This window comes from Salmo salar, chromosome 14, assembly GCF_965601325.2.
Source record: "Salmo salar chromosome 14, fSalSal1, whole genome shotgun sequence".
Taxonomy (NCBI): domain Eukaryota; kingdom Metazoa; phylum Chordata; class Actinopteri; order Salmoniformes; family Salmonidae; genus Salmo; species Salmo salar.
The window spans coordinates 76,170,218-76,185,634 of NC_138304.1; the positions used below are offsets into that span (position 1 = coordinate 76,170,218).

The window sequence follows — 15,417 nt, forward strand, 5'->3', positions numbered from 1 at the left end:
ACGGAAAAGTATAAATAAATAAGTCGCAGAACGATCTTGACTGTGGCATGATACAATATATACTCATTTGTAATTTTATTTTCCCCCAGTTTACATTTGCATACACATATCAAATATAGCTACATGAATGATAAAGGAAATATCTTATAGTAATTAAGATACAAATACATACCTGAGACGAGCTGCATGAGGACATATTTGTAATGGGCATTTCTTCTGTCTCGCTCAATAGAAATGTGTAGAGACCTTCAGCAGGTGAAGGAGAGGATTGAGCAGGAACATGGTCGTCTACTTCAGCTCCAGTCCTTACTGAAGGCAGATGGCAATACGGTGTGTGTAAAACTGTTCATTTTAGTTACTTTTTTGTGGGGTTTAGGCTCAGTTTATGCATTGGTGGGAAAAAACATGAAACGTCATTGATTGGTTGTGTTTAGACGTTACAACACCAATCTCTTGTTAGGGTTTGACATGTAATCACAGTGTTATGACTGGAATGAAAGCGACAATGATTTGATTATTGTACAGTAATTGCTAGGACACTAGCACTTAGCTTTTTAACTTCTAAATGTGCTAGTTAATAATGATATGACGAATGATAGTGCCTTAAAAGTATTCACACCCCTTTTGTTGGGTTACAAGGTGGGATTAACATAGCTTTATTGTCAGTGATCAACACAAAACACATGTCAAATTGGAAGAAATTCAAACATGTATTTATATATATTACACACACACACACACAGTTGAAGTCAGAAGTTTACATACACTTAGGTTGGAGTCATTAAAACTCGTTTTTCAACCACTCAACAAATTTCTTGTTAACAAATTATATAGTTTTGGCAAGTCGGTTAGGACATCTACTTTGTGCATGACACAAGTAATTTTTCCAACAATTGTTTACAGACAGATTATTTCACTTATAATTCACTGTATCACAATTCCAGTGGGTCAGAAGTTTACATACACTACGTTGACTTTGCCTTTAAACAGCTTGGAACATTACAGAAAATTATGTCATGGCTTTGGAAGCTTCTGATAGGCTAATTGACATAATTTGAGTCAATTGGAGGTGTACCTGTGGATGTATTTCAAGGCCTAACTTTAAACTCAGTGCCTCTTTGCTTGACATCATGGGAAAATCAAAGGAAAACAGCCAAGACCTTAGGAAAAAAAATGTTTGCAGACCTCCACAAGTCTGCTTCATCCTTGGGCGCAATTTCCAAATGCCTGAAGGTACCACGTTCATCTGTACAAACAATAGCACGCAGTATAAACACTATGGGACCACGCAGCCGTCATACCGCTCAGGAAGGAGACGCGTTCTGTCTCCTATAGATAAACGTACTTTATTGCAAAAAGTGCAAATCAGTCCCAGAACAACAGCAAAGGACCTTGTGAAGATGCTGGAGGAAACGGGTACAAAAGTATCTATATCCACAGTAAAACGAGTCCTATATCAACATAACCTGAAAGGCTGCTCAGTAAGGAAGAAGCCACTGCTCCAAAACTGCCATCAAAAAGCCAGACTACGGTTTACAACTGCCAATGGGGACAAAGATTTTACCTTTTGGAGAAATGTCCTATGGTCTGATGAAACAAAAATAGAACTATTTGGCCATATTGACCATCGTTATGTTTGGAGGAAAAAGGGGGGGAGGCTTGCAAGCCGAAGAACACCATCCCAACCGTGAAGCACGGTGGTGGCAGCATCATGTTGTGGGGGTGCTTTGCTGCAGGAGGGACTGGTGCACTTCACAAAATAGATGGCATCACGAGGAAGTAAAATTATGTGGATATATTGAAGCAACAACTCAAGACATCAGTCAGGAAGTTGAAGCGTGGTCGCAAATGGGTCTTCCAAATGGACAATGACCCGACGCATACTTCCAAAGTTGTGGCAAAATGGCTTAAGGACAACAAAGTCAAGGTATTGGAGTGGCCATCACAAAGCCCTGACCTCAATCCTATAGAAAATTTGTGGGCAGAACTGAAAAAGCATGTGCGCGCAAGAAGGCCTAGAAACCTGACCGAAACATTTGACCAAAGTTAAACAATTTAAAGGCAATGCTACCAAATACTAATTGAGTGTATGTAAACTTCTGACCCGCTGGGAATGTGATGAAAGAAATAAAGCTGAAATAAATCATTCTCTCTACTATTATTCTGACATTTCACTTTCTTAAAATAAAGTGGTGATCCTAACTGACCTAAAACAGGGATTTGTTTTACTAGGATTAATTGTGAAAACTGAGTTTAAATGTATTGGGCTAAGGTGTATGTAAACTTCCGACTTCAACTGTGTGTGTGTGTGTGTGTGTGTGCGTGTGCGTGTATATATCTATCCCTTTTTCTCCCCAATTTTGTGATATCCAATTGGTATTTAGTCTTGTCCCATCGCTGCCACTCCCGTACGGACTTAGGAGAGGTGAAGGTTGACAGCCATGCGTACTCCGAAACGTGACCCCCGCCAAGCCACACTGCTTATTGACACACTGCCCGCTTAACCCGGAAGCCAGCCACACCAATGTGTCATAGGAAACACTGTACAGCTGGCCGCCGAAGTCAGCGTGCAAGCGCCTGGCCGCCACAAGGAGTCGCTAGAGCGCGATGGGACAAGGACAACCCAGCCGGCCAAATCCTCCCCCTTACCTGGATGATGCTGGGCCAATTGTGCGCCGCCTCATTTGTCTCCCGGCTGCGGCCGGCTGTAACACAGCCCGGGATCGAACCCGAATCTGACCGCTGTACCACTCGGGAGGCCCCATTTTGTATTTAAAAAAAACAACAACAAAAAACACTATCTTGATTAGATAAGTATTCAATACATGTTAGAATCAGCTTTGATAGCGATTACAGCTATGAGTCGTTCTGGGTAAGTCTCTAAGAGCTTTCCACACCAGGATTGTGCAACATTTGCCCATTCAATCTTTTCATAGTTCTTCAAGAGCTGTCAAATAGTTTGTTGATCATTGCTAGACAACGATTTTCAGCTCTTGCCATAGCTTTTGAAATAGATTTAAGTCAAAACTGTAACTAGGCCGCTACGGGTAAAATTCACTGTCTTTTTGGTAAGCAACTCCACTGTAGATATGGCCTTGTGTCCTGCTTAAAGGGGAATTAATCTCTGTGTCTGGTGGAAAGCAGACTGAACCAGGTTTGCCTGTGCATTTCTTTTTTTATCCAGAAAAACTCATCAGTCCTTAACTAATAAAGCATACCCATAACATAATTCAGCCACCACTATGCTTGAAAATATGGAGAGAGGTATTCAGTCATGTATTGGATTTGCCCCAAATGTAACACTTCTATTCAGGACAAAAAGTTCATAGCATTTTTTTAAACAAAATTCTATGCAGTAAACAGAATGCATGTTTTGGAATATTTTTATTCTGTGCGAGCTTCCTTCTACACTGAACAAAAATATAAACGAAACGTAACAATTTCTAAGATTTTACTGAGTTACAGTTAATATAAGGAAATACGTCAATTGAAATAAATTAATTTGGCCCTAATCTATGGATTTCACATGATTGGGAATACAGATATCCATCTGTTGGTCACAGATACCAGAAAACATGTCAGTATCTGGTGTGACCACCGTATGCTTTGCGTAGAGTTGATCAGGTTGTTGATTGTGGCCTGTGGAATGTTGTCCAACTCCTCTTCAATGGCTGTGCGAAGTTGCTGGGTATTGGCAGGAACTGGAACACGCTGTGGTACACGTTGATCCAGAGCATCCCAAACATGCTCAATGGGTGACATGTCTGCGTATACAGGCTATGGAAGAACTGGGACATTTTCAGTTTCCAGGAATTGTGTACAGATCCTTTTGTGCAACGTACAGTTTCATCAGCTGTCTTGGTGGCTGGTCTGCAGACGATCTCGTAGGTAAAGAAGCTGGGTGTGGAGTCCCTGGGCTGGCATGGTTACCCATGGTCTGCGGTTGTGAGTCCGCTTGGATGTACTGCCAAATTCTCTAAAACAATGTTGGAGGTGGCTTATGGTAGAGAAATTAACATTTAATTCTCTAGCTACAGCTCCGGTGGACATTACAGTAGTCAGCATGCCAATTGCACACTCTGTCAACTTGAGACATCTGTGGCATTTTGTTGTGACAAAACCTCACATTTTTTGTGGCATTTTATTGTCCCCATCACAAGGTGCACCTGTGTAATGATCATGCTGTTCAATCAGCTTCTTCATATGCCACACCTGTCAGGTGGATGGATTATCTTGGCAAAGGAGAAATGCTCACTATCAGAGATGTAAACAAATTTGTGCGAAATAAGCTTTTTGTGTTTATTGAACATTTGGGGGATTTTATTTCAGCTCATGAAACATGGGACCAACACTTCACATGTTTATTTTTGTTTAGTGTACAATGTTGATCTATCCTAATTTTTCTCCTATCATAACCATTAAACTCCTGCCTTAAACTCCGCCTGTATCTTTGTAGTGGCTGGGTGCATTGATCCACCATCCAAAGTGTAATTAATAACTTGCATATTCAATGTTTATTTTTATTTTTTTACCTCCAATAGTGCCCTTTGCAAGGCATCAGAAAACCTCCCAGTCTTTGCGGTTGAATCTGTTTTAAATTCACTGCTTGATTCAGGGACCTTACAGATAATTGTATGTGTGGGGTACATTCACATATCATTTAACACTATTATTGAACACAGACTGAGGCCATGCAACTTGTTAAGCACATTTTACTCCTGACTTTATTTAGGTTTGCCATAACATTTCAGCTATTCATTTTTTATGAATTTGTAAAAAATTCTAAAAACATAATTCCACTTTGACGTTACGGGGTATTGTGTATAGGCCAGTGGCAATTTCAATTATGATTTTTTTTTTGGGGGGGGGGGGGGGGAGTCAAGGGGTGTGAATACTTCCTGAAGGCACTCTAGCTAATTGACTTTAATGATAACGCCAACGAACTCTGCTGTCAAACTACTTGTTATTCTTAGATTGAGGTGATACAGCTGGCGTACAATGATCTGAAGCGCAGCAGTGAGGAGGAGATCGCCAGCCTGCGCAAGATTATCGACAGCTCTATTACTTCCACACACGGCCTCGATGGTAAATCTTGATCTACATTGTATGTCTAAACAAAAATCACCCCAAAATGGTGCTGAATTATGTGGTGCCCATATTCTATACCATCTGCATTTGGAATGTCTGCAAGCCTCAATACCAAAATGAATGGGAAAGATAGAGCCCATCTCCTTCCGTCTACATAGTGTTAGCATTAGCCTGGCTATCTCTCTCTACCCAGATCAGAGGGAGCTGACCACTGCCTCGCCCTCCTCCCACACTGCTGAGGACGTCCAGAAGTTGAGGGCCGACGTCCAGCAACAGCGGGCCCAGCTGGAGGAATGCCACAGACTGGAGGTGGACCACCTTAGGGCCTACTACCAGCAGCAGGCCAAAGAGACAGAGGAGCGCTACGCTACCGAACTCCTAGTGCTACAGCAGCACCTTGATGAGGTCACAGGCACTGAGGCCCAGTTCAGGTAATGTTGACGATAACTATGATTTAGAAATAGCTATACATAAATTACATGCATGAACTTCTGTGTTTATACTAGGCACTACTTCTGTCAAACTAACAGAATCAGTCATTTTCAATGGATGGAGGATGCATTTTCTATCTGAATTTTCTCTACCATTGCATCCACCTGAACAAGCACCTGGTATCTAGGTGGTATGTTAGACCCCTGCTCTGTCATTCGCTACATACTTTAGTCTGAGGAAGCCATCATTGAAGATGTTTTTGATGAGGAGAAGCTCGTCTCTAACCAATCAGAGTATCAAAGCCAATGACACATTTTCAAACCTCCGCTTTACCCACGTGTGTTTTGGCTCTGGTCCAACCTATCTGTTTCTGGACCAATAAGATGGCCCTGAATGTGTTCACATTCGGTGAATGGTCGGGGAGGTACACAGATCCGGACTCATTCTGGAGAAGAGACTGGGTGTGGCCGGAGCAAGAAGTCTGGGTAGCCTCACAATAGATCACCATCAACCCTTTCACATTGCCCATAACACAAATAATTGAGTTCAAACTAAATCCAACTTCATGGAATCCAAGTCAACATATGAATTGCTTAGTCCACGAACACCTCATGGGTATTACAGTATGTGACAAACCTCTTCAACCGATTGGAGGAACAAAAAAAAAAGCCGATAACGATTAATCTGACATTTAATTTTTTTTTTTTTATATTTATTTGCAATAATGACAATTACAACAATACTGAATGAACACTATTTTAACTTAATATAATACATAAATAAAATCTGTTTAGTCTCAAATAAATAATGAAACCTGTTTTAACCTCTAGGGGACAGTATTTTCACGGCCGGATGAAAAACGTACGCAATTTAAACAGGTTACTACTCTGGCCCAGAAAATTGAATATGCATATTATTAGTAGATTGGTTTAAATAATGCAAAAACACAGTGTTGAAGAAAGTAAAAGTGCCATGTAATGTAATGTGCCATGTAAAAAAGCTAACATTTAAGTTCCTTGCTCAGAACATTAGAACATATGAAAGCTGGTGGTTCCTTTTAACATGAGTCTTCAATATTTCCAGTTAAGAAGTTTTAGGTTGTAATTATTATAGGACTTTCTCTCTATACCATTTATATTTCGTATACCTTTGACTATTGGATGTTCTTCTAGGCACTATAGTATTGCCAGCCTAATCTCGGGAGTTGATAGGCTTGAAGTCATAAACAGCGCTGTGCTTCAAGCATTGCGAAGAGCTGCTGGCAAATGCAGGAAAGTGCTGTTTGAATGAATGCTTATGAGCCTGCTGCTGCCTACCACCGCTCAGTCAGACTGCTCTATCAAATATCAAATCATAAACTTAATTATAATACACAGAAATACGAGCCTTAGGTATGGTCATATCCGGAAACTATCATTTCGAAAACAAAACGTTTATTATTGAACAGGGGTGGCAACCCTAAGTCCAAGTATTGCTGCTACGTTGCACAACCTTCAATTTTATGTCATAATTATGTAAAATTCTGGCAAATTAATTACGGCCTTTGTTAGGAAGAAATGGTCTTCACACAGTCCACAACGAGCCAGGCTGCCCAAACTGCTGCATATACCCTGGTTCTGCTTGCACTGAACGCAAGAGAAGCGACACAATTTCCCTAGTTAATATTGCCTGCTAACATGCATTTCTTTTAACTAAATATGCAGGTTTAAAAAATGTTTTTACTTGTGTATTGATTTTAAGAGAAGGCATTGATGTTTATGGTTACGTTCGTTGGTGCAACGATTGTGCTTTTTTCACAAATGCGCTTCTGTTAAATCATCACCCGTTTGACGAAGTAGGCTGTGATTCGATGATAAATTAACAGGCCCCGTGTAAGCCGAATGGCATGATTGTGTATTGAAACAAACCATCAGGGGTTGCAAAGGCTGTCTTTCTTTTGCTCTGGGAGTCAGATGAATTTGGCAGTAACCTTTGGCTAGGTGCAATTTTCTCCAACAGTTAATCTACTCGGGGCATGGGGTAGGCATCAAACTTGGAGATTTAATTTACCTTCCGAAAATCATTACAAAACTGCCAAGACCCATCGGGCTTGGAGACCATCACAATTGGGCTAGACCACTCACTATGTGACTCTTCGACTACTCCATCTTCCAACATTTTCTATCTTTGCTCTAATCGCGGCTCGTCGAGCCTCGGGTACCCAATATGGCCTCCTGCTCACTTTTTTCCCTGGTAGGGAAACAATATCATGAGCTGTAACCTCTTCGGACTGGTGTCCCTGAAAACACATTTCTGTTTTTCTGGATCAGGGTCTTTACTTCCTGTACATGTGCTGGGGACAGAGTAGGTGAAACATACACAGCGGCTGCCTCCTGAGTGGGTGTGGGGTACGTGACAATTGGTGTTTCTCTCTCCATGCTTTTAACAGGTTTATGTGATAGATCTGTTCCGGGGGCCGACGACCTAGCTGTCAGATCCAATAATTAACTTCTCCTATTCTCTCCAGCACTTCATATGGTCCTTTCTATGTGGCTAGTAGTTTACACTCTACCGTGGGGACCAGCACTAACACCTTATATCCCGGTTGAAATTCCCTCAGGGTAGCCTGCCGGGTTATAAGTGTGCCGCTGGTGCTCTTGTGCTTGCCTCAAGTGCACACACACGATGGGTGTGGCTATCCTGTCTGGCATTGCCTTGACGTGCTCTATAACACTAGTATAAGGGGTGGGTTGGTGCTCCCAGGTTTCCCAGGTGATGTCTAAGATTCCCTGGGGATGCCTCCCATATACCAGCTCAAAGGGTGAAAACCCCAGCGAGGCTTGGGGGGAACCTGTCTAATGGTTAACATCAGATATGGCAACATGAAATCCCAGTTTCTCCCATCCTTATCGATTACCTTCCTGAGCATTGACTTCAGTGTGCGGTTGAATCTCTCAACCAGCCCGTCTGTCTGAGGATGGTAAACCGATCTGTGTGTCGGCCCCACCTTCCGAGTGGTCCCCTTGCTTCTGGGGATTGTAGTTTTTGGCGGTTGGAAATTGTGTTAACTGTAGTTCTTGTCGGGTGGCCATTTTAGTACGAGGGCAGAGCCTGTTTATTAGATCTGCCATTTATCACTCAGCCCCCCTTTGCCACAAGTACCAGTCAAAAGTTTGTACACACCTACTCATTCAAGGGTTTTTCTTTATTTTTACTATTTTGTACATTCTTCAAAGTAGTCACCCTTTGCCTTGATGACAGCTTTGCACACTCTTGCTTGGCATTCTCTCAACCAGCTTCATGAGTAATGTTTTTCCAATAGTTTTGAAGGAGTTCCCACATATGCTGAGTGCTTGTTGGCTGCTTTTCCTTCACTCTGCGGTCCAACTCATCCCAAACCATCTCAGTTGGGTTGATGTCGGGTGATTGTGGAGGCCAGGTCATCTGATACAGCGCTCCATCACTCTCCTTCTTGGTCAGATAGCCCTTACACAGCCTGGAGGTGTGTTGGGTGATTGTCCTGTTGAAAAACAAATGATAGTCCCACTAAGCGCAAACCAGATGGGATGGCGTATCGTTGCAGAATGCTGTGGTAGCCATGCTGGTTAAGTGTGCCTTGAATTCTAAATAAATCACTGACAGCGTCACCAGCAAAGCACCCCCACACCATCACAAATCACCCAGTGTCACCAGCAAAGCACCATCACACCACCTCCATACTTCACGGTGGGTACCACAAATGTAGAGATCATCCGTTTCACCTACTCTGCGTCTCACAAAGACACGGCAGTTGGAACCAAAAATCTCTTCTTCTTATTGGTGCCCTTTAGTAGTGGTTTCTTTGCAGCAATTCTACCATGAAGGCCTGATTCACACAGTCTCCTCTGAACAGTTGATTTTGTTACTTGAACTCTGAAGCATTTATTTGGTCTGAAATTTCTGAGGCTGGTAACTCTAATGGACTTGTCCTCTGCAGCACAGGTAACTCTGGGTCTTCCTTTCCTGTGGCGGTCCTCATGAGAGCCAGTTTCATCATAGCGCTTCATGGCTTTTGTGACTGCACTTGAGGGACTTTTACATTTGTTGAAATTTTCCTGATTGACTGACCTTCAGTTAATGGACTGTCGTTTCTCCTTGCTTATTTGAGCTGTTCTTGCTATTATATGGACTTAGCCATATTTGGTAAAATACCATCTTCTGTATTCTAACCCTACTTTGTGTTGTGACAACTGATTTGGATCAAAGAAATTCCACAAATTACCTGTAACAAGCCACACCTGTTAATTCCAGGTGACTACCTCATGAAGCTGGTTGAGAGAATGCCAAGAGTGTGCAAAGCTGACAAGGCAAAGGGTCTCTACTTTCAAAAATCTCAAATATAAAATATATTTTGATTTGTTTGACCCTTTTTTGGTTACTACATGATTCCATATGTGTTTCATATATTTAATGTCTTCACTATTATTCTAGAATTGTTGAAAATAGTACAAATAAAGAAAAACCCTTAAATGAGTAGGTGTTTCCTAATTTTTGACTGGTACTGTACATTTTATTGAAGAAACACCACACCAAGTGAGTGATGTTTCATCTCCCTCATCTGTCTGTCTGTCTCTGCGTGCATAGAAAGAGTGCAGCAGCACTTATCAGATCACTGTGACCTGAAAGCACCAGGCAGTGAAATTATACAGTTGCCATTCAGGCCCACTTTAATTGCCAAGGTACAGTGAGGGAAAAAAGTATTTGAACTCCTGCTGATTTTGTACGTTTGCCCACTGACAAAGAAATGATCAGTCAGAACATTTTCCAACAAGATAGAACTACCAAAGGGGGCGGAGTTGCAATCTACTGCAGAGATAGCCTGCAGAGTTCTGTATTACTATCCAAGTCTGTGCCCAAACAATTTGAGCTTCTACTTAAAAATCCACCTTTCCAGGAACAAGTCTCTCACCGTTGCCGCTTGCTTTAGACCACATTCTGCCCCCAGCTGTGCCCTGGACACCATATGTGAATTGATTGCCCCCCATCTATCTTCAGAGCTCGTGCTGCTAGGTGACCTGAACTGGGACATGTTTAACACCCCGGCCATCCTACAATCTAAGCTTGATGCCCTCAATCTCACACAAATTATCAATGAACCTACCAGGTACAACCCCAAATCCGTAAACACAGGCACCCTCATAGAAATCATCCTAACCAACCTGCCCTCCAAATACACCTCTGCTGTCTTCAACCAGGATCTCAGCGATCACTGCCTCATTGCTTCCGTCCGTAATGGGTCTGCAGTCAAACGACCACCCCTCATCACTGTCAAACGCTCCCTGAAGCACTTCAGCGAGCAGGCCTTTCTAATCGACCTGGCCCGGGTATCCTGGAAGGATATTGACATCATTCCATCAGTAGAAGATGCCTGATTATTCTTTAAAAATGCTATCCTCACACTCTTAAATAAGCATGCCCCATTAAAAAAATGTAGAACCAGTTACAGATATAGCCCGTGGTTCACTCAGACCTGACTGCCCTTGACCATTAGCATCAAATAGCCCCCGCGATATGCAACTTTTCAGGGAAGTCAGGAGCCAATATACACAGGCGGTTAGGAAAGCAAAGGCTAGCTTTTTCAAACAGAAATTTGCATCCTGCACTGCAAACTCCAAAAGTTCTGGGACACTGTAAAGTCCATGGAGAATAAGAGCACCTCCTCCCAGCTGCCCACTGCAATGAGCCTAGGAACCTCCGATAAATCCACAGTAATTGAGAATTTCCATAAGCATCTTTCTACGGCTGGCCATGCCCTCCACCTGGCCACCCCTACCCTGGTCAACAGCCCTGCACCCCCACAGCAACTTGCCCAAGCCTCCCCCATTTCTCTTTCACCCATATCCAGATAGCTGATGTTCTGAAAGAGCTGCAAAATCTGGACCCCTACAAATCAGTAGGGCTAGACAATCTGAACCCTCTCTTTCTAAAATGATCAGCCGAAATTGTTGCAACCCCTATTACTAGCCTGTTCAACCTCTCGTATCGTCTGAGATCCCCATAGATTGGAAAGCTGCCGCAGTCATCCCCCTCTTTAAAGGGGAGACACTCTAGACCCAAGCTGCTACAGGCCTATGCCTATCCTACCCTGCCTTTCTAAGGTCTTCGAAAGCCAAGTTAACAAACAGATCACCGACCATTTTCAATCCCACCGTACCTTCTCCGCTTTGCAATCTGGTTTCCGAGCTGGTGATTGGTGCACCTCAGCCACGCTCAAGGTCCTAAACGATATCATAACTGCCATCGATAAGAGACAATACTGTGCAGCTGTATTCATCGACCTGGCCAAGGCTTTCGACTCTGTCAATCACCACATTCTTATCAGCAGGCTCAACAGCCTTGGTTTCTTCTCCGATAGAGTTCAGTGTGTCAAATCGGAGGGCCTGTTGTCCGGAACTCTGGCAGTCTCTATGGGGGTGCCACAGGGTTCAATTCTCGGGCCGACTCTCTTCTCTGTATACATCAATGATGTCGCTCTTGCTGCTGGTGATTCTCTGATCCACCTTTACACAGACGACTCCATTCTGTATACTTCTGGCCCTTCTTTGGACACTGTGTTAACTAACCCCCAGACGAGCAACAATGCCATACAACTCTCCTTCCGTGGCCTCCAACTGCTCTTAAATGCAAGTGAAACTAAATGCATGCTCTTCAACCGATCGCTGCCCGCACCTGCCCGTCTGTCCAGCATCACTTTTCTGGACGGTTCTGACTTAGAATATGTGGACAACTACAAATGCCTAGGTGTCTGGTTAGACTGTAAACTCTCCTTCCAGACTCACATTAAGCATCTCCAATCCAAAATTAAATATAGAATCAGCTTCTTATTTCGCAAAACAAAGCATCCTTCACTCATGCTGCCAAACATACCCTTGTAAAACTGACTATCCTACTGATCCTTGACTTCGGAGATGTCATTTACTAAATAGCCTCCAACACTCTACTCAGCATATTGGATGTAGTCTATCACAGTGCCATCCGTTTTGTCACCAAAGCCCCCACTGCGCAGCCACCACTGCGACCTGTATGCTCTCAATGGATGGCCCTCGCTTCATATTCGTTGTCAAACCCACTGGCTCCAGGTCATCTATAAGTCTTTGCTAGGGAAAGCCCCGGCTTATCTCAGCTCACTGGTCACCATTTCAGCACCCACCCGTAGCACGCGCTCCAGCAGGTATATTTCACTGGTCACCCCCAAAGCCAATTCCACCTTTGGTCGCCTTTCCTATCAGTTCTCTGCTGCCAATGACTGGAATGAATTGCAACAATCACTGAAGCTGGAGACCCATATCTCCCTCACTAACTTTAAGCACCAGCTGTCAGAGCAGCTCACAGATCACTGCACCTGTACATAGCCCATCTGTAAATAGCCCATCCAACTACCTCATCCCCATACTGTTATTTCTTTGCACCCCAGTATCTCTACTTGCACATTCATCTTCTGCACATCTATCACTCCAGTGTTTAATTGCTATATTTCACCACTATGGCCTATTTATTGCCTTACCTTCGTTATCCTACCTCATTTGCACACACTGTATATATACTTTTTTCTCTATTGTGTTATTGACTGTATGTTTGTATATTCCATGTGTAACTCTGTGTCGCACTGCTTTGCTTTATCTTGGCCAGGTCGCAGTTGTAAATGAGAACTTGTTCTCGACTAGCCTACCTGGTTAAATAAAGGTGAAATAAAATAAAACTGAAGTGGTACTTTAAAGTATTTTCACTTAAGTACTTTACACCACTGCTAAAATGTAAAAAAAAGAAATGTATTTAGCCGCTTTGACATGCATCATCCAAACAGGGCTGAAGGGCAAATGCGATCTAATGCCGACGTTTTGGTGACATCTTGCCAATGTGCAAACACTCTCCACACGGGCAACAGATAGCCTAGTGGTTAGAGCGTTGGACTAGTAATCGAAAGGTTGCAAGATCGAATCCCTGAGCTGCCACGGTACAAATCTGTCGTTCGGCCCTTGTTATTCTGTCTCTCACTGTTCAAATAAACCTACCATTAAAATTATAGACTGATCATTTCTTTGTCAGTGGGCAAATGTACAAAATCAGCAGGGGATCAAATACCTTTTTCCCTCACTGTAACTGTGTTGACAGTCATTTATCTACAAGTAATTTTGCATGCCGAACAATGCCAGGCAATACCAGTAGCCTGACCAACGAGATCTGACACATCTGCGCTCAACATTCAAATGTTTGTAAAATGGCTTGCGCAATATTCGGTCACTGTAATTTGATAGGTATTTTTATAAAATGCTCTGTTTTAAATTGTGTTTTGCTGAAAAAAAGGTTAGCTACCGGAGAGAGAACTCATCTGGCTATACCTGCTGGACGGGGCTTACAATATATTTATATTTTGATGGTTCAGGTTCACCATCAACAATAGGTTTGGTAGTTTTGCTTTAAACAATCAATGTACAAAACATTAGGAACTCCTAATATTGAGTTGTACTTTGTTTTGCTCTCAGAACAGCCTCAATTCGTCAGGCATGGACTCTACAAGGTCTCAGAAGTGTTCCACAGGAATGCTGACCCATGTTGACTCCAACATTTCCCACAGTTGTTAAGTTGGCTGGATGTCCTTTGGGTGGTGGAACATTCATGATACACACAGAAACTGTTGAGTGTAAAAAAAAAAACATCAGCGTTGCAGTTCTTGACACACTCAAACTGGTGCACCTGGGACCTACTATCATACGCCGTTCAGTGGCATTAAAATATTTGTCTTGCCCATTCACCTTATTAATGTCACACATACACAATCCATGTCTCAAGGCTTAAAAATCCTTCTTTAACCGGTGTCCTCCCTGTCATCTACACTGATTGAAGTAGACTTAACAACTGACATCAATAAGGGATCATGGCTTTCACCTGGATTCACCTGGTCAGTCTGTCATGGAAATAGCATACACTCAGTGTATATGGTCATTTTTAGATATACAGGGTTAAGGTGATGATTTCATAACGAGGACTGCAATCACTTTTGCGAGGCTCACTGCATGGCCTAAGCGAGAGGAGAAGAGAAGATCACTCCGTAAAAACTGTCAAAACCATTTAATTTTGATATGGAGTGTGAAATCCAGAGTTGTGCTATGTATTCATTGGCTGTCATGGTTCATTTGTAAAATATAAATATTGATACGTTACTAGCTAAAACAGTTAATCTACAAAAATGACAAGTTGAAATCTCTTGGATGTAAGGTCCCCATTTTAGTGGAACTGCGTGGATCTGGTACTGGTTCTGTCATTTTTGCTTCTAAATCAATCTGGTTCCCACGGACACAGAGTATATTTTCTGAGGCTGTGTGACATATGATGTGAAATCTGAAACCACTACTATTTAATTTGCTCTTCCGACTGTCCAACTCCTGGATGAACCCTACATCACAGCCACTAACAAAGCATATGCCTGCAATTGTTACATTGTATGCAGCAGGAGAGCGTGGTTTCATCAGGGTAGTACATTCAGAGATCGATTTATTGCCATCAATCTAAAATAATTCATAGAATTTAAACAAACCCTTTGTTTGTAATGAACGGACAACTTTAATTATGAGAAGAAAGGAGAGTTCCTAACAAGCTAGAGCTCTGTGAGACGCTCACAGCGATGGGGGCAGACGTTTTGATCAAGAGACCTTTAGAAAATATACACATTTTCTCTATCACTAAACATACATATATGTATTTTACAGTTATAAAGATGAAATCTTAGTCATTTTATAATTTGATTATGCTATATTTAGAAAGCATGCAAGTCATTTCAAGCCTTATTCATACATTTCAGTTGAATTGGAAATACATCATAAAATATTTAGTATTTGTACTGTGTACTTGAGCTTGTGTCCTCAAAAGTGACTACACCTC

General features: G+C 42.3%; 1 protein-coding gene across 6 annotated transcripts in view; it reads left to right on the top strand.

Annotated features, from left to right (window-relative positions):
* Positions 1-15,417, top strand: part of LOC106569851 (A-kinase anchor protein 9) — a 158,787-nt gene that overhangs the window by 53,237 nt on the left and 90,133 nt on the right. For all 6 annotated transcript variants that reach the window (XM_045694733.2, XM_045694734.2, XM_045694738.2 and 3 more), the window contains 3 exons: positions 233-330; positions 4,974-5,085; positions 5,282-5,519. In XM_045694733.2, coding sequence (XP_045550689.2) covers positions 233-330; positions 4,974-5,085; positions 5,282-5,519 — 448 coding nt within the window. The remainder of the gene's footprint in view (positions 1-232; positions 331-4,973; positions 5,086-5,281; positions 5,520-15,417) is intronic.